Below are 19,186 nucleotides of genomic sequence, written 5' to 3'. Positions count from 1 at the left end.
AAGTAGCAGGAGTTTCATCACAAAGCCAACACCTCCTGCTACTCTTCCCATAGGAACTTCTCTGAAGGAAAAAAAGTCTCTCTGCCTTGGAGTTCTTGGATCTGGTACTGCAGTATGGCCCATCTTCAGATGCCAAATTTGAGAGATATCAGGATTAACCTGAACTTTCTGCAGATCAGCAGGTGTATTTGGTGATAACTGTTTACCCCTCTTCTTCCTCTGCACCTTACAAATTCGTACCCCTTCATCCCCAATAGGGTTCTTTACCCAGCAAGCTACATACAGTAATTGCTCAGGATCAGTATCTCCTTGAGCTGTCAGATAATGATTTAGTTGTTGGCACATCCACTTGTCCCTTGTCCCACACCAAAGCCATCCTCCTTGCACCTCTAATTCTACTTCTACACAGACCAGACTTCTACACAGTAGTGGATCATCTTTACCTTATCTAATCCCTCCGTGGCCTCTACAGAATCCCATCTCTCTAACAGTTCCCCTAAGGGACTATTGGGAGGTATATTCCTTAATCTCTTGCCTGTCTTCTTACTATTACACCCTCCCATTTCTCAGGTCTCAACAGAAAAAAATCCCGAAGGTGCCTCTACTGACAGGTAATCTCAAGAAAAATCTTGTTTGAGGGGCTTCAGCCTCCTCCACTGAACTTCAAATTTGCCTGACGCTCAGGATTTTACACTAAAACAACTGCCTGATCTCTTGATTGCCTGATTTTACCAATGCTAGGTCTTATATCTATCAGGACTTAAAACCACGAAACCTCAGCGTAAGAGCCCAATTCGTGCCTGACTCCCCTCTGTCAAGAAAAACAGCTGCCTGATTTCTAGTTTGCCTTTCCAAAGGTGTAATTATTGGCAGTTCCCACTGGATGGCTCCCGAACCCAGCGGGGACGGCAATGCCGAGCACAGCCGGCAGCTTTGATTCAGCTCCAGCCGTCCTCTCGTACCACAGCCCCGTGTTATCAACCACAACAGTGATAACCTTAGCCCAGAGCCAGGGAGGATGAACATTCCCATGGGACCACGCACACCAGGAAGGGTTTTATAAAATGCACCTGTGAGCGCACGGGCAGGAACCACGAGAGCAAACTGTGACCCACAGCTATTAAATAAATATGAGAAATGCTTACAACTGTGTTTTAACATGGGCTCCTCAGATCTGTTGTTATCTCAACTCTTTGTGCCCCAGTTGAGCACCAAGATGGACTGTCGTGGTTTAACCCCAGCCAGGAACTCAGTCCCACACAGCCACTCTCTGCTCTGGTGAGATTGGGAAAATTGGGAAGAGGTAAAACCCATAGATTGACACAAAAAGTGTAATAATTGAAACAAAACTAAACATATTTTTATTACTTCTATTACCACTTCTGCTTTGACCAGTGAAAAGGAGAAAGAATGCAATAGAAACCAGCAGTGCCCAGTAGCTGCTCATCACCCACTGACCAATGCCCAGCCCGTTCCCCAGTAGCAATCGCTGGCTCCCAACCCCCTCCCAGTTTCTGTACTGGGCAGGAGGTTCTGGGGTCCGGAATATCCCCCCGGCCAGCTGGGGTCGGGTCTCCTGGCCATGCTCCCCTTGCTGGCAGAGCATGGGACACTGAATCACATGCCTTGGAGTGAGCTCAACAGGGCTCTGATTCAGCATGTTACCAGCATTGCTCTCACTTTGAATACCAAAAACAGCGCTGGAGCAGCTTCTGGGAGAAAATTCTCTCTCTCAGTCAAAACCAAGACATCCAGCAGCCCCTGAAAACCCCTCCCTGTGAGCCCTGACCGCTGCAGTCCCCACCTCCCCCAGTCACCCTTCAGTTCTCCCCAGCACCCCCCGAGCCCCTGCCCCACCAACAGCCCCCCGTGACCCCCAGAGCGCTCCAGCCATGCCCTGTGTGCCCCCACAAACCCCCAGTGATGCCCCCAGACCCACTCACGCCTTCGGCTGCTTGAGGGCCATGGTGGGCACTGCGGGGGACCCCTGCCCACTCCTGGAGGTGGAGATGCTGCTGCTGCCCAGTGCCTGGCACCCAGCACTCTGCTCTGCCCCCTGCACTGTGAAGCCCTGGCACCTCCTCTTGGCCCAACAGTTTCAATTCCCTGCTGCCCACACAGGAATGTGGCTTTTTATCTCAGAAATAGCAGCTGCAGAGGAGCAGGAAGACATTCATGGGTGGTGAGAGGACCATGGCTTTGGGGCAGGGACAAGGGGAAACAGTTACAGGCCCAGGAGCATTAGGCCATAGCCACAGGGATGCAGCTGTGGGAGCTACCTGGCAATAGGAGTATGGCAGGTGAGGGATGTGCTGTTTCTCCTCTTATGGGGTCACACACCCCATCCACACAAGGATGCACACAGCCACTTGGCTTCTGTGTCCACATGATGGACAGGGTTCTTCCTCCTCTTCCCTGGCCTGGGGAGGTGGGGACCACCTTCACCTCTGCCTGAGGCAGTTGGTGGCTTCACAGAGATCCTGGTGCTCCTGGCACCATGTCAAAGCCCTCTGCACGTTCTCACTCCCTCTCCTGTGCCCCCAGAGCTCCGTCTGCCCCGACCCGACCTCTCTGTCCTCCCTGGGCACGAGGTGGATGTGGGAGCTGAGGTGATGTTCCGCTGCACCACCACACAGCCCAGCACCAGCTGTTACCTGTACCTGGAGGGCCAGATGGAAGTGCCGCTGTTCCTCAGGGAACAAGGGAACCACAACTTCTCCCTCGTGCAGAAAGGTCACAGCGGCCGCTACAGCTGCCAGTGCATGAAGGGTTGGAAAGAATGGTCTGCTGTCAGCAACACCCTGGACTTGGTGGTGAGAGGTGAGACATCGCCCCAGCCACATCCTGCTCCACTCTTCCTCCCTGCAATCTGTCACATCCTGGGGGAACTAGAAAGAGTTTAGGGCAGGAAAGCAGCTGAATGAGGGCACCAAGCAGGGGGTTCCAGCTTCCCTCATCTGTGTTTGAGCCTGGCCAGCTCCTCAGAGACCCTATAGATGACCTAGAGACCCTGTAGATACAGGGTTGCTGGGCTGACAAGTAAGCTAAGAGGATAAGACTCTGACAGGATAAGAGTCAGAGGACACCTCTCCCTGCACTGGCCCAGAAAGTACCCATGTCCTGGGCTGCATTCCCAGCAGTGTGGGCAGCATAGGAAAGAGGAGATTCAGCCACTGTGGAGAGCAGCTCCCTCTGCCCAGTGAATCATGATTTTAAAGGGTTAAGATTTTAGCTGAGGGTTAGAACCAATTCATATTAAGTTAGATACACCAACAATAAGTTAATGATTATTAGATGCTAAAGCTAATTGTTGTATTATGAGCTATGGTAGAAAGGCAAGCCCCTGGCAAGGAGTAATGTGCTCTGACTCCATGATTCAGAATGCTGAACAATTGCTTTATTAAGCTATACTATATTACACTAATACTATATTAAATTACATACTAAAAAGATACTGTACTATACTGTACTATACTATACTATAATTATTACTATACTATTACTATACTAATAAAGAAAAACCCATGACTGTTTGAGACAGCCAGGACAGAGCTTTGACTGATTGGCTTTGCCAACTGACTGGCTGATTTGCCAACTTTCACTGGCATCCAATTAACCAAATCACTTTTGGTAAACAATGTCCATAACACATTCCACATGTGCAAAAACAACAGGAGCAGTGACTAGAGATAAGAATTGTTTTCTCTTCTTCTCTGAGGTTCTCACTGCCTTCCTCAGGAAAAATCCTTGGGAAGTTGTGCCTGCTGCTCTCTGTGAAGAGCTACGGCCACAATGAACTAATTTGTAGAAGGAAGTGGAGCAGGGGAACCATTGTAGGAACCATTATTGAAACCAGTAGGACAATGCCCATCACCTGGACTCTGTGTCAATCCATCATGAAGCAGAGGGGCTTGGATTGTGTCAGAGGGTCCCAGAGACCTGACCGGGTTTTCCTGACTTCATCCCTGGGACCACTGACCCAGTTTGAGATCACCCACCCAATTCAAGGGAAGAATTGCCCAGGCATGAAGGACTAATAAACTCATTTTAATACAAAGCGGGGATGGGAGGTGCTGGGGGTACACATATGTATTATTTTGGGAAATAAATGGAAGGCAAGAATCCTCGTGCAGCACGGTCACGCATTTTGGGGACGATCCCCACGGTGCCGCCCAGCAGTGTGATAAACATAACACTTTCTAACTTTGATGAGTTAGAGAGTCTTTGTCTGTGATTTTCAGTTTAACCATTCACCAGGACACCCTCCCCACGCATCTGTGGCCTCGGGCTGTGGCAGGGCTGGAGCTGGGCACTGGCAGCCTGTGGAGAGCAGCTGAGCTGTCCCTGGGGTTGCTGTTGGGGCAAAGCCATCAGTGCTTTGGAGGGAAAAAGGGAAGAAAAGGGAGAAGGGAAGGGCAGCCTCATTTCTCACTGAACTTTGATCCCTGCTGTGCACTCTTCACTCCTTTGTTTTTTAACACCTCAAATTCTCGTTACTTGTTTCAGGGAACACCTCTGCCCTCAAGAAGGGAAATTGTGTAACAGCTTGCAGTAGCCGCACTGTGGCAGTGAAAATGAGTATAATTTTCTTCTGAAAAACATTTTATTAAAAAAAATCAAATCATCCCTGGGAGATGCCTGCAAATGCAAACACCACCAACTGTTATGTTACTTTAATTGTTTGTAGCACACTCTTTGTGTCCTTTTATTTTAAGTAGCTGCCCTCAGACAGATGTCACCCATAAGTCTTACTGTTCAAGTATTATTTTTTTTTGTTCCAGCTTCATTCTCCATGCATCATTCCTTCTCCTTACCTATGCTGTTCTCACATATTCACATTTTGGTCCCAGAAATCATCTACTTCATGAAATAATGTTTCATAGATCCTAATCCTCAACATGAGGTGAGGTTTGACACCAGCTGAATGTGAGACCAACGGATGTTTAAGACAGGGAGTAGCCCTGTCCTGAGAAGCTGACCCCATTTCTCACATCCATGAGCTCTTTGTCTTAGAAGAAATTGTTCCATTCAAATGGAGACCAGAGGTGCTGTTACCTCAGGTCATCATTGCTTCTGGCAGGTCTGGCTCTTGGATGCTCCAGCTGTCTCTCCAGAGACTGATGGTCCAAGGATGTCAGTGCAGAGTTAAGGTTCAGAGACAGATCCAGCTTCCGCGTCTCTTCTTCCAGAACAGCAACTTCGGGCTCCTTGAGCACAGATGCAAAGGAGCAGCACAGCTCCTGGTGAAGGTCTGTCAGCTCCTGGCTGGTCCTTGCACAGCTCTCAATGTAATTCTGACAGTGCTGTCGCTCTTGGGCCAGCTGTGACTGCAGCAGGGACACCTGAAAGAGGCACAAGGCCCCGCTCAGACAAGCCCACGCTGGCAGGAGCACCTGCAGCCCCACGGTACCGGCTCTCGGGGCACACACAGCCTCCAGCTCCAGCCCTCACCAACACTCTGCCCTTGGGCAAGGGGAAAGGAACAGGCTCCCACACACAACAGAGCTCAGAGCATCAACAAGTCCAGCTCAAGGCTGCCAAACCCTTCCCACCTACATCCCTCAGCCACCACAGATCCATTACTGAGACTCCCAATGGGATTTAGGAACCCAGCTCTGATTTCCAAAGCACACATTTGGGCCACTGACCCCTTTCTCCACAGGCTGTGCCTCAGCACGAGGGCTGCTGCTCCCCTGAGCTACTGGAGGACTCTTCTACTTGAGCTGCTGGACAGGGCACAAACTCTCCCTCTCCCCAACTTCAGAGCTCACCATACAGGAGCAGAGCACAATGTGGACAACTAAGCCCGGTGGAATGATAAACCTCTGGCATTGTCTCAGGTCCCTGGATTTCTGCTAAAATGCAAGCTCCACTGTTACAGAGTCAAGGGAAAATGGAAACAGGCAACAAAGGAGAACATCCTGGTCCAGACTGCCCAGGGAAGTAGTGGAATCACTGTCTCTGGAAGTGTTCAGAAAACATGTGGCTGTGGCACTTCGGGCCATGGTTTAGTGCTGGGATTGACAATCTGGCTTAATAGTTGGATTAGATTATCTAAGAGGGCTTTTCCAACCTTAAGCATTTTATGATTCTATGGTTCTGATATTTTCAGATAACTTCCAGTGCTCTGAATTTCATCCTATCTCTCTCCCCCACTGCCTGATCTAGACAAGTCAGAGACAAGACTAAGGAAAAGGATGTGCACCTGTTGCCAACAGGTGCACAACTGACAACATCTGCTGTACTCGCTTCCTGAGAGCCAAACACAACTCAGGCTGTAGCAGCAGGCACAGCTGTGCCCATGAGTAGAGCCACAGCAGCCTTTGGAGGAAAGTTTTCCTACTCCTCACCTGGTTCTGTAACTCAGCTAAGCGCTGACTGCAGTGAGCATGAGACTCCTCCTGTGAAGAAAAGGAAAGGATGCTCTTTCAGTCTGTTTGGTCACAACCACAGGGAATATTTGACTTCTGTTAGGTCTCTACTGGAGGGCTGCTGCCACTGGGATTTTTCATCATTCCTCTGTATGACCAAAGCCTCCTCATACCAAAGAAAATGTTCTCACCTGTCTGGAAGTGGGCGACTTGCACTGGTCAGACTCAGAGAGGGAAAATCCAGAGGCATCTGGGAGTAACCGACCCCTAAAACATCTCTTCAGTCTCCTCCGTTCGTGTTCCACCTGCACATTGGATGGGAGAGAGGGTCACAGAAAGCTGTCAGCAAACATGGAGCAAAAGCACCTCTGGACATCAAGGCAAGGAGAGCCCAACTCTGAGACCCTGAACTGCACCAGACCACACTGGGGGCAAAAAGCTCTCGCTGGAGGCTGTGCAAGAGAGGCCAGTGTGTGTGTGCAGGGACACGGGGCCAGGGAGGGAGGCAGCGCAGTGAAGGTGCCCTTGTGAAAGCCATGGGCTGCACAAGAGAGAGAACAAACAAAGGGCGGGGCCACAGCAGGGACAGGGAGAGGCAAGGGGACAAGCAGAGGTCTCCAAAGCACTGCCTGGCCTAAGGTGCCAAGTTGCAGACGAGCCTGAGGCTGTGCAGAGGCAGTCAAAGCCCAATTTACCTGCTCAAGAGTCCTCCTGAGTTCAGTGTTTTGTTGGTTGAGCTCCACCTTTTCATCTTCCAGCTTTGCAACTGCTCGCTGCAGACATTCCAGGCTCTGCAACATGAGTCTCTTCTCTGACAGCCACGACAGCTGCTCCCCTTCAGCAAGAGCCTGCTGGGCATTCAGAAAGGAGATGCCATGAGCTGGTGCCACATAAAGGTTAGAAGGGTGTCAGAATTGATACAGTGGGGAGAGTGACCACAGCAGGAATGCACAGTGCTAAGGGCCTTCTTCTTCTCCTTGTCCACAGGCCAAAACAACACACCCTCTCTCTAGGGACCCTCCTCCAAATCCCCTTGGAGAATTGAGTACTTTGCTCTGGATCTGCTTCCTGCTAGTTTTTTTTCAGTGTTCCCCATTCTGGTTTTCAGACACTGGAAGCACTAATTTCCTATCCAGCCATTTCATGGTTTTACAAAGCTCTGTAGTAACTCCACCTCTGTCTCTCTCAGCCATTTCCTCTCAGTTGGGAATACTTAAACTTTTACTCCCCTTGGGGAAGTTAATTACCATGTTTGGTCATCCTTTTTGATCATCACTGTAAATTTCTTACCTACAGTTCTGCTCTCTGTCCTTAGACAACCAAATGTGCAAGATGTGGGTGAAGCATGCATTTCTGCAGTGATAAAACAGTGCAGTTTTTTTTCTCTATTCTCTTTACCTGTCACATCCTCATACAGAACTGCTCTTTGAAAATACCACGTTATCAATCAGGCCATAAGCATTGCTTGGAACTTAGTCAGGAGCCACCTCCTCCTTCTCCTTTGTGCCTTTCTTCAGGAACTGCTCCTTGGAGCACCTATAAATGCAGTCTTGGTATCAGCAGTAAACAAATATCTGTGTGGATGCCACTGCATTACCTGACTGAATGTTCTTGCATACCTGACCTACATGGATGTAACTGAAATCTCATGCTCTTTTCACATTTCTTGCCCTTGTCACATCTTTACTTCCCATCAACAGATCTCAATACTTGTCAGCATCCCGGATCAGGCTGCAAGTAATATTTCTTAAGTCATAAGTAAATATATATAATGCATAAATACAGTGTTTTCTTAGTAGCACTTTTTACATGCCAATATACTAATGGACACCAGAATACAGGCAAATTCTTGGCAAAGCTGCAGCACAGGCTATTGCAACTGTTCCACTAGCAGGATCTGACTAAGTCCACTTTGGAAAAATACACACAAGTTTGCCTCTGTGATTTTTGAATTGCAGAACAAACATTTCCTGAATGCAAAATAAAGCATTTAATCTGACCAGGCAATAAAAGAAATCCCATTCTTTTAACACACAGGAAAAACTGCCCCTCAGAAATCTCCATCTCAGGAAGCATCCTCAAAGCACCAGCAGTGCAGCTGCTGTTCAGCTCTCTCAGTACAAAACTCTGCTCACTTTGGGCCACTGTTCTGCTCACCTGCTCCATTCCTTCCCACACCAATTCCAAACCCCTACATGTTGCCTCCCTTTTTGTGGGCACAGGAGAAGCAGCTCCCCATGCCCAGCTTTTGGTCTGGAGCTGGTTTGAACAGCAAGCTCCAGAGCTGGATCAGTCATTCTGGGTGTGCCAGGAAACAATCTGGCAGTCAGTGGCCTCTGGCTGGAGCCAGGCACACAGACAAGGCTGCCTGCTGCTGCCCAGGCTGCTTTACCCAAGCAGGCCTGCACTGACAGGGATAGAGACCCACCTCTTCTTGGGAAACATCACTGGAATAATTCGGGGACACTGGAGTGGACTGAAGGTCAATGCCAGTGCCTACCTGTTGACGAAATCGGTCTGTGTCTCTCTCTGAAATCATTCTCTGCAGCATGGTTATCTCCTTCTTCAGATTCCCATTGGCCACTTCACTCTTGCTCAGGGCAGCACTCAGGACTTGAGCGTTCTCTCTCCATTCATGTTCTCTGCTTTCCCTCTGCTTCAAAGCAGCAGCCACACACTCCAGGTCTTTGCCATTGGCTTCCCTCTCAACTTCTAACTGTTGGGCAATTTCCTTCTGCCTTTGCAAGAGATAGTCCCTCTCCTGGAGAATTTTCCTCTTCTCTGCTTCCTCTTCCTCCCATTTTTGGAGTTTTTGGATTTGTTTCTTCAGGGTTTCCCCTTCATCTTTCCATCGCAAAGCCAATGTTAATTCTTTCAGGAGTTCACTCTGCCTCCTAAGCTCTTGTTCTCTCTCTATTAGAGTCTTCTTTAAATACTTGACTTTGTCTGTCTGGTACTTGACCTCTTTATCCTTCTTTGTCAGAGTCTGCTGAACATGCTGGAGATCTTCCCGAAGAGCTCTTATTTCCACTTCTATCTGCTTCCGCTCACTTTGAGCCCTGATCTCTCCTTCTCTCTCAGGGAAGGTTTCTTTCAGGAACTCTTGCTCTCCATCATGTCTAACCCCTTCATTCTTCTCAGTTAGCCTACGCTGGAGATTCTGCAAAGTCTTCAGTTCTTCTTCTACATGCTGTAGATTTTGCCTAAGAGTGTCATTGTCCTCATCTTTCTTCCTCACCACTTCCTCAAGTAGAGTCACTTGTTTCTGGCATGATGTTAGTGCTACTTTCATGCTTTCTTCACGAAGCTGGAACGTGTTCATTTGCTCTGTCTGCTTGAGGAACTCCAAATGGTTCTTCTTCAACATCTGGCTTGCTTTGTCTAGATCCTGCTCTAGACTTTTGGCCTGCTTGCCTGCCACCTCCTTCTGCTCTTGAAGGTCCTGGACATGCTCTTGCAAAGACACTACCTCTTGATGTTTAGCTTCAAGACAAGACTCAGCATATTCTAGTTTTTGCAGTATGGCTTTAGCCTGCACTGCTGTCTCTTCCTTCTGCTGTTGAAGCTTTGTGATGGTGTCCTCCAGAACACAAATCTTGTCTTCTTTTTCTTTCAGACTCAGTGTTGTTGCATGGAAATTTCTATGCTCAGCTTCATGCTTTTCCTCCTTTTCCTTGCATGCCTCACATTGCTTTCTAAGGCACAAAATTTCCTGCTCTTTTTCCTTTAGTTCCACTTGAAGACAATGCAGAATTTGCTTCTGCTGTTCAGAGTCTTGCTTTTGCTTTTGGAAGGTCTCAATCAGTTCCTTCTGAGATTCAATCATTAAATCCTTTTCTTTCAATATTGTTCGAGAGTATTCTAAGTCTCTGTGCAAGACATTAATCTGTTCTTCTTTTTTTTCCTCATAGCTCCTTGTTTGTTGCTTTTGGATGTCCATAAGTCTGTCTTTTTCTTTTAAGGTTGCTAAGGTCTGCTCCAGTTGGTCACGGACAGTCTTTAACTGCATTTCCATCACTTCTTCAATTTCTTGCATTTGCTTTTGCTGTGACTCAAGATCTTGCTCTTTTTTAGATAAAGAAAGTGTCATGTTTTCTACTTTATCAAGAAGCTCTTGCAGATGCCTGTCTTGCTGTTCCTTGTGCTGCTGCAAGAGCCTTAACTCTTCCCTTTGAGCATCACACTCACTCTCTCTGTCCTTAAGAACAATTCTCAGGTGCTCAAGGCTAGCATTTAGAGATTTCACATCTTCTCTCTCCTTTTCCAGTTCTTGAATCTGCCGAGTCAGAGAAAGAAGCTCCAACCCTTTCTCCTTCAGGTTTCCTTTCATATCATCAAGATCCACAAGCAGATTTCTGACTTGTACAGCACCATGCTGTTCTAGAATCATTATTTTCTCCTCCTGGAATTTGATCTCCAGGTGTCTGTCCTCCAGCTCTTTGCTCACCCTGCTGACAGCAGAGTTCTGCAATTCTAACTGCTTCTCCAGCTCCCTTATCAGCTCTTGCTGGGACCTGATCTCTTGGTCCTTCTCTTCCAGCTCTTGGCTCATTTTGCTTAAAACAATCCTTTGCTTTTCTTGCTGCTTCTCCAGCTCCTGTATCTGTTCCTGTTGGGATTCTGTCTTCTGTTCTTTCTCTGTTATGTCCTTAATAACCTGATTAAGAGCAGTTTTATGCATTTCTTTCTGCTTTTCCAACATTCTCATCTGCTCTTGGTACAACTTCATTTCTCCCTCCCTCTCTGACAGGATGGCAGTCACATGAGTGAGATGCTCCTGCAAAGCTTTGGTCTCTGCTGCCTCTTTCTGAAGGATCTCCATTTTCTTCCCCTGGTTTTGCACCTCCTCATTTTTAATTTTTAACATGGACAGGGCAGTTTGGAGTTCTTGTTCAAGAGAGTGATTCTTGTCTATTGCTGTATTTGCTCGAGTTTCAGAGGCTGTGACTGATTCCTCCAGAAGTTTTATCTCACACACTAGTTTTTCTTTATCTGCCTGCAGCCTGTCCTGTTCATGCTGCCAAAACAAGGAGAAAAAGGGTCACTCATTCCCTCTCTCCCTTTGCTTTTCATACCAGATCTGGACTCCTGCTGCAGGGGCAGGCACAGGCTGCCCCTCTCTCTCTGCCCCTCGGGATGCTGCAGAGCTTTGCTGGGCCCCCCTTGACGCTGCATCTTTCCCAGCTCACTCAGCCCGTCCCAGCTTCCCTTCTGCCCTTCCCTGGCCTCCTGCAGCTCCACTCCAGTGCTCCTTTGGGCAGGAGCTGCCAGAACTGCAGCCAGGATTGCAAGTGCACACTAAGCAGGATTCAGGCAGTGCCACGAGGATGTGCTCTCCATCAGGGAGGAAGGGAAGAGCAAACAGCCCCAGCCTTTCATTCCCTGCCCTTGGGCTGACAGCAGTGGTTTCCCACCTCTCCTGTGTAGAGTTTCCATGGCTCCATCCCCAGAGCCCCACTGCCCTCTCTGGCAGCAGCAATGGCCACATCAGGCTGTCATTCTCTGCTGCCACTCAGGACGAGTTCTCCCCTTGCAGGCACACGTCCTGCTGGGGATCAGCACTTGCCTTTCCTCTCCTCTCTCCCCACTGGCTGCTCTCCCATGGCCAAGGCCAAACACCTTTCTATTAACAGCAAACTTGGGGCTCTCCCCCTCTTTCCAGATCCAGATATTTAGAAATCTGAACATGAGATTGGACACCAGGAATTCCCCAAACCATGCAATGTCAATAGGGACACTGAGGACATTGAGAACTAAAGGTCCTAGGGCATAAAAGCCCAGCATGGAGGAAAATCAGCAGCAGCCTCAGCATTAACTGGCTTTGCCATGACTACAACATCTTCTCCTCCTTATTCAGAAGAATGCAATTACAAAAGTTCAACTGAGAAAAGGTGCTCTTTAGAACTATGAACACAAGGCCCAACCATAGCTAGGAAATGGCAATTCGTGGCATCTGCCAATCTCACCAGCACATCTGTCCTTTCCATCTCCAGGTTTTCCAATTTCTTTTTCAGAGATGCCACCTCCTGACGAAGAGTCACAGCATCTTCCTTCAGGGTAATAGTCTCTTCCTTCAAGGCAGTTTCTAGAGAGGTCTTCTCGTGTTCTGCCTTCAACATTGCTAGAGGAGAGAAGGGGAAGGAGAAGAGGAAAAGAAAATTCAAGTTAAGCTGATGTGCATCCTGCAGAGACAACAGCACTGTCTTCTCTTAACTGCTTGTGTTTTCCAGGCCCTAAGCCCACAAAGACTCCAAAGCTGACAGAAATGAGGGAAAATTCCAGGCAGAGGAAAAGGCGGGAATCAAGGGGTCAAGGTTCAGAGGAACAGGAACCTGTGTTTGCTCTTGGCCTTGTGCAGAGTGAGCAATTCAAGAGAGACAAAGGAGAGGGATGCCTGTGCAGGCCTGCTCCAGAGAGGCCAATCACCGGGAGGCTCTGGCAGGGCCTGGAGTTTGGGGGAATGGAGCTGAGGCATCCAGCTACAGCTCCTTAGCACAGACACAGCACCTGAGAGGCACCAGCTGTGCACGGGAGCAGCCCTAGCACAGCCAGATGGCACTGCCAGCCACAGCATCTTTCTCAGGAGAATGCTTTCACTGCCACTCGGATGGAGAAATCTCCTGCCGGTTGTTTTTCTCCTCAGCCATCTCTGGGCACTTTTCCTCTGTGATACAACAGTGAAATCCCCACGGGTGAGACAGCATGGGACAGTGGGTGGGAGAGGAGAGGCTGTACCTGCCCGACTTTCATCCAACTGTATCTGCAGCTCCTGATTGCTGGCTCTAAGATTGTCCATCTGATCCTGCCCCGTGCCCAGCTCCAGCTCCAAGGCCTGTATCCTGTTCCTTGCATCATTCTGGAAGAGACAAGCAGAGCAGAATCACCTGTCATTGCCACTGCTGGCAGGAGACAAAGGGCTACAAACACTAAAGCAGAAATAGCCCATGTGGGAGAGGGCAAGCTAGGCAGTACTGCTGGATGTGATTGTGATCCTCTTTGCTCCCCATGGCAGTGAACCAACCCCCCTACAAGGACTGACACCCATCCTTGGCACAGTGCTTGTGCAGCAGCCCAACAGCAAGACAGGATTTCTGGGTGCACTGGGCACACATTACCAGATCTTTCTGGGAATGCTCCAGGTGCTGTTGCAGGTCTTGCAGAGCTGCTGCCACTCTGTCCACTGTGAGCTCTGGGGAGACATCCCCAGCCTGAGAAGCAGTTAGGCCCATGACATGATCCTCTTCTGAAAAGAGAAGATATTCTATTTCAAGATTTAATCCAGTGGTGTGCAACAAACAAGGCCTCTCTACCTAGGAGGAGGTGCCTTTGTCATTGTCCTAGAGCTCGCCTTGCAGCAGGATGTCACAGGCTGACATTATTCTGACAACCACTGATGTCAGCACTGCCCCAGAGACAAGTGCATGGGCCCTGGGCTTGACAGGATTTGGTCCCTTCTCCCTTCTGACACAGTCATTTCTCTACATACAAACATGGACTCATGTCTCTGCAGGGAAGTCAAGCTGTCAAGACTTCCCAAGGCCTGAGTCAGCCTAAACTGACAGGGTGAGTGTGTGATATGAGGGTGACCAGGAACACCCCTCACTCCACCTGCTCACCCAGCCTTCCACACTTGCCTGAGCTCCAAGTGACCAAGTCCCTGCTGTCCCTGATCATGTGGTGGACAGCTAAGAGCAGTTTGTCCAGCTGGGACTGAGTTTCCTGGTGGGCACCACTGGCCTGTTGACACTGTGTGGCCAAGGCCTCTGCTCTGTCATCAGAGCTCTGGAGCTTCACACGCAGCTCAGACACCTCAGCCTCCAGCACGTGCACAGAGTCCCTCAAAGAGCGTTCTCCTGCTTGGGACTCCTGCAGCTCCTTCAGCAGCTGCTTCAGCCGAGTTGCCTGGGAAGCCTCCATCTGCAGCACTGCATCCTGCAGGGCCTGGATCTGAAAGATGGATGCACACAGCCTCAGGGACAGGGCTGCTCCTGAGGCAGCAGGGTGGGCCGCAGGGAGAGCAACAAAGGAGAAATCATTTCAGGCCAAAAACATGCCAAACCCAGAAGGCACAGAAACAAGGATTGCAATGGAGACAAATGGAGAGGAAAACAGGGAAAGGGAGGCAATGGGCATCCTTGGGCTGCAGCTCTGAACAGCGGCTGGACTGGCTGTGCTGGAAGTGCCCTGCCCAGGCTGCCACAGCCACCTCTGTGTCCCCACATTGCTCAGAGCCTGGCACAGGCACCAACTCTGGCTGGGACAACACTGCTAACAGAGGGACAGAGAAGCTCCAGAGGAGTCTGCTGCTGCTTCTCCTCCCACATTTCCTTCTGGGACCTGGGAGAGGATGGGGGAAAACTTCTGCAGCAGACACCAGATCCAGCCTCAGGCTCAGGGTGCAGCAGCAGCCCCGGGCAGAACACGGCAGCTGTGGATGCTGCTGGGAGGGAAAAGAGGTTGGGGCCTCCAAGGCAAAGGTGCTGTTGTGTGTCCCTGGAGAAGAGGATGCCACTGCACAGCTTACCCGTGTGTTGAGCTCCTGCACTTCTCTTCTGTGCTCTGAGTGGAGCTCCTCGGCCTGGGTAAGGGCAGAACGAAGCTGAGACACCTGACTGATCTGGGCCAAGTTGTTTTCTTCCAGGGTTCTGAGGCTCAGATCCTTTTCTTCCAGAGACAGAGTCAGCCTGTAGAACAAGGCAACAGATGGCCATGAGAGACATTCATATACTTGGGTGCCTCAGAGGGGGTGGTGGAGTTGACCATTGTGTGAGGCAACACTTGGAAAGTGTCAAGCTTTGTCTGGGGTAGATGATGAATGAGTCCAGAGCTTATGGGTCAGAATAAAAGGACAGACAAGTAAAGGTAACATTGTTGTGGGTGTTTGCTAGAGGTCACCTGAACAGGAAGAGAAGTAGATGAGGCTTTCTACAGGGAACATAAAGCAATCTCAAAGTCACAGGCCCTGGTTCTTGTGGGGGACTTTAGCTTCCCTGCCATCAGCTGGAGAAGGCACACAGTGCAGGATGTTCCTGGAAAGCACTGATGACAACTTGCTGCCACAGGTAGTGGAGGATCCCACAAGGAACAGCATGCTGCTCAACCTTACCCTAAGCATCAGGGAAGGCCTTGCTGGAGATGTGAAGCCTGAGGTCAGCCTTGGCTGCACTGCCTGTGAGTGAGACTGTGAAGTTCAGCTGGGGGTGAGGAAAAAGCAGAGCAGCAAGATTACAACCACAGACCTCATGAGAGCTAACTTTAGCCTCTTCAGGGACCTTCTTGAAAGAAGCACATGGGAACAGGCCCTGCAGGGTAAAGGAGTCCAAGCTGATATTAAAGGATCACTTCCTCCAGGCTCAACTACAACGCATTCTAGTGAGCAAGAAACTGGGCAAAGGGAGCAAGCGACCCGAGTGGATAAGCAAAGAACTTCTGTCATTCCTCAAGTGGAAGCAGGAAATACACAGGAGATGGAAGCAGGCTCAGGCCACTTGGAATGAACATAGAGACAGTGTTGGAGTAAGTAGAAATGAGACAAAGAAGACCAAGGACCACCTTGGAATTAAATCTTGATGTCCTTATCAAGAAGGGCTTTTGAAAATACATCAGCAACAAAAGGAAAACCAAGGATGATGGGTCTCTGTCTGTTCCTAAATGGAGAGGAGACCCTGGTAACAGAGGATGCAGAGAAGGCAGAGTTCCTGAGTGCCTTTATTTGCATCGGTCTGTACTGGACAAGACCAGCCCTCAGGGATCTCTGGCCCAGGAGACCAGGCTGAAGGAATGCTGGAAGGAAGCCTATCCCTTAGCAGGACTTTGCTTTCAAGGAGAACTGGGTTACTGAATGCCTGGGCAAACTTGACATCCACCAGTCCTCAGGCCTTGATAGATGTGACCATGAGTGCTGAGGGAGCTCATGGACACCAGAGTGAGGCCACTCCCCATTATCTTGGAAAGGTCATGGAGATAAGGAGAGGTGCCTGGGGGCTGGAAGAGAGCAAATACCATTCTGGTCTTCAGAAAGGGCATGGAGGAGGACCCAGGGAATTACGGGCCTGTCAGAATCACCTCAATCCCTGGAAAGGTGATGGAGTACCTCATGCTGGAGGTCTCCTCTTCCCCACATGGAAGGACAAGAAGATCAGGAATGGTCAGCACTGGATTCACTAAAGATAAATCATGACTGACCAACCTGATTGCCTTCTGTCTGCCTGGGTGGACAAAGGGAGAGCAGCGGATATTGCTTACGCTGCTGTCAGCAAGGCTTTTGACACAGTCACTCGCACCATCCTCTTTGGGAACTCATGCAGCAGGGCCTGGAGGAGTGGACAATGGGCTGGACTGAGTGCTGGCTGAACAGCAGAAGCCAGAGGGGTGTAATTAGTGGCACAGGGTCTCACTGGAGGCCTGTCATTAGTGGTGTCTCCCAGGGTTCACTCCTGGGCCCAAAGTTGTAGAACTTGCCCATCAATGGCTTGGATGAGGCAGTGATGCCTTCCCATGAGGGTCACTGTGCATCCCCTCAGAGGGATCTCAGCAGGCAGAGAGGAACCTTCTGAAATCCAGCAAGGAACAGTCCCAGGTACCTGCACAGGCTGGGGCCAACCTGCTGGGAAGCAGCTTTGTGGAGAAGGACCTGGGGGTCCTGGTGGACAAGGAACTCTCCACAAGCCAGCAGTGGGTCCTTGTGGCCAAGGGGACCACTGGGATCCTGGAAAGCACCGGGAACAGCATTGGCAGCAGGTCAGAGAGGGGACTCAGCCCCTCTGCTCAGCCCTGGGAGGCACATCTGCAGTGCTGGGTCCAGCTCTGGCTCCTCAGCACTGCAGGGGCAGGAGCTCCTGGAGCCGAGCAAGGGCCTGGAGCATCTGGGTGCCCAGGAAAGGCTGAGGGAGCTGGGGCTGCTCAGGCTGGAGAGGAGCCCCAGCTGAGAGGGGCCTCAGGCCTGGCTGTCCCCGTGTGCAGGAGGGGCAGAGCAGGGCCCAGGCTCTGCTCCCTGGGGCCCAGCGATGGCACCAGAGCCACGGGCAGGGACCGATGCCCAGGAAGTTCCACCTGGACAGGAGGAAGAAATTCTTCCCTGTGCAGTGACTGTGAACAGGCTGCCCAGGGAGGGTGTGGAGTGTCCCTCACTGGAGACATTCCAGAACCATCTGGATTCAACCCTGTTCATGTGCTCTGGGATGGCCCTGTGTGAGCAGGGAGGTGGGACCAGATGAGCCACTGTGGTGCCTCCCACCTTACCCTTTCTGTGATTGCATTCATCTGGCTTAGATAAAAAATCATGGGTATAACATGTCTTATGTCAACAAAAAGCATCAGATGCCAGGCTGATCCAGACTCCAAAGGCTTCAAGTTACAGGCCCCAAGGTGGAGCTGATGGATGGATCCAGCTCCTTACAGTGCACCTTGGGCAGTGTCAACAAACCCACCTAACAACACAACATCCCCTAGAGGGAAAGGGCTACCACAAAAGCCTTTGTCTACAGAAAAACTCTATCTGAAGGCTTAAAACAAAAGAAAATGAAAGAGAACATCCAGAAAATGAGTTGTGTCTGCACGGAGAGTTCAGAATCTGCCACTTAGGGAATGCTGCCAGAGCCCCTGGCAGGTGCAAAGATGGCAAAGAGGGAATCCATTCACCACAATGCAGAGTGCCACAGGATTTCATTTACCTGTTTTTTTCCTTCTCTAGGGCATTCACTGAAGCCTGCAATTCTGAATTTTGCTGAGCCACTTCTTCCAATTGACTCCTTTCCCTCTCCAGGTACTCCAGATGCACTTGCAGTTCTTCGTTCTGATGTTCTGCCTCCTCCAGCATCTTCTGCATCTGCTCAACCTCCACCAGCTTCTGCCTGGACTCTTCCTGGGCCTCCCTCACATCTTGCTGGGCTCTCTGCACAGTCCTTTCCTGGCACTCTCGGGAGGCTGCCAGCTGAGATGTCAACTCTCCCACCTCCAGGCAAACAGAACAAAGCAGTCAGAGGCTACAGCCACAGCTACAGTCACAGTCAGCCACAGCACAGGCTGTGAGCAGAGGTAAAGGACAACTTCCCACTCCTCCCTGTCCTGAGAGCACCAGATTCACAAAGGATATGGACAAATTGTTTCAGTCTCTAAGTGGCCCACCACCAAGGGCACCTGAGAAAGCACCTGCCAAAGCAAGGCTAGCAAGAAGAGGCCAGCAGGAATCCATGCTGCTGCTTGCTGGCCAACAGCACAGAGGACTAGCCCAGCTGTCCAGAGCAGCAGCTGACATTCAGCAGAGCACTGAGTGTCCTTCAGAGCAGCTGCCATGGAGCCCCCAGAGCACGAGACAGCCCCAGGGCTCAGCCCAGCAGCTGCTGCTCTGCCATGGAAAAGCAAGAAGGCCACAGACCCCTCGCTGCATGACTGCAGTGCCACTGCTCTCTCACTCACCTGCTTTTGTAGAGCCTCCCTCTGCTCAAGGAGGAGATTCATTTCCTCTTTGAGGCCTTGTAGCTCTTCCTCGTGCCTCCTCTGAGCTGCCTGGGCTTCACTGTGAGCTTCCTCCAGCTCAGCGTGCAGATTTGCCTTGATGGTCTGGCAACAAAATGCAGAGCAACTTCCTGGGACCTGCCCTGAGGCTCAGCTTTTTCCACTTGCTGCCTCAAAATCCCATTCCCTCGGCTGCTTCTTTTGGCTTCTGTACCCAGCTCTGCTTCCACTGCAAGCCTTCCTTCCTGGGGCTGAGCTCTGGAGCTTACCAGGCTCTGTGCTCCCAGGGCCTGAAGCAGCCCTTGCTTCCTCAGTCCCAGGAGCTGCCTTTTGTGCCCTTGTCACTGCCCTGCCCTCTG

The 19,186-nt window shown here is 50.4% G+C and overlaps 1 protein-coding gene across 6 annotated transcripts in view; it reads right to left on the bottom strand.

The window, feature by feature from the left end:
* Window positions 1-4,026: 4,026 nt before the first annotated feature.
* The window catches only part of CEP250 (centrosomal protein 250), a 29,204-nt gene continuing 14,044 nt past the window's right edge, over window positions 4,027-19,186 (bottom strand). For 2 of the 6 annotated variants that reach the window (XM_074553438.1, XM_074553441.1), the window contains 12 exons: window positions 18,789-18,932; window positions 18,044-18,324; window positions 14,896-15,055; window positions 14,006-14,318; window positions 13,487-13,614; window positions 13,107-13,227; window positions 12,338-12,492; window positions 8,800-11,388; window positions 7,067-7,219; window positions 6,563-6,676; window positions 6,351-6,401; window positions 4,027-5,342 (listed from right to left, as the gene is read on the bottom strand). In XM_074553438.1, coding sequence (XP_074409539.1) covers window positions 5,052-5,342; window positions 6,351-6,401; window positions 6,563-6,676; window positions 7,067-7,219; window positions 8,800-11,388; window positions 12,338-12,492; window positions 13,107-13,227; window positions 13,487-13,614; window positions 14,006-14,318; window positions 14,896-15,055; window positions 18,044-18,324; window positions 18,789-18,932 — 4,500 coding nt within the window. In that variant the 3' untranslated portion in view covers window positions 4,027-5,051. Of the gene's footprint in view, window positions 5,343-6,350; window positions 6,402-6,562; window positions 6,677-7,066; window positions 7,223-7,769; window positions 7,908-8,799; window positions 11,389-12,337; window positions 12,493-13,106; window positions 13,228-13,486; window positions 13,615-14,005; window positions 14,319-14,895; window positions 15,056-18,043; window positions 18,325-18,788; window positions 18,933-19,186 lie in introns of those variants that run through there. The other 4 variants (XM_074553439.1, XM_074553440.1, XR_012582991.1 and 1 more) reach the window with 4 other exon arrangements.

The sequence above is a fragment of the Zonotrichia albicollis genome, chromosome 17 (assembly GCF_047830755.1).
Source record: "Zonotrichia albicollis isolate bZonAlb1 chromosome 17, bZonAlb1.hap1, whole genome shotgun sequence".
Lineage (NCBI taxonomy): Eukaryota > Metazoa > Chordata > Aves > Passeriformes > Passerellidae > Zonotrichia > Zonotrichia albicollis.
This window is presented reverse-complemented; position numbering and strand designations above follow the sequence as displayed.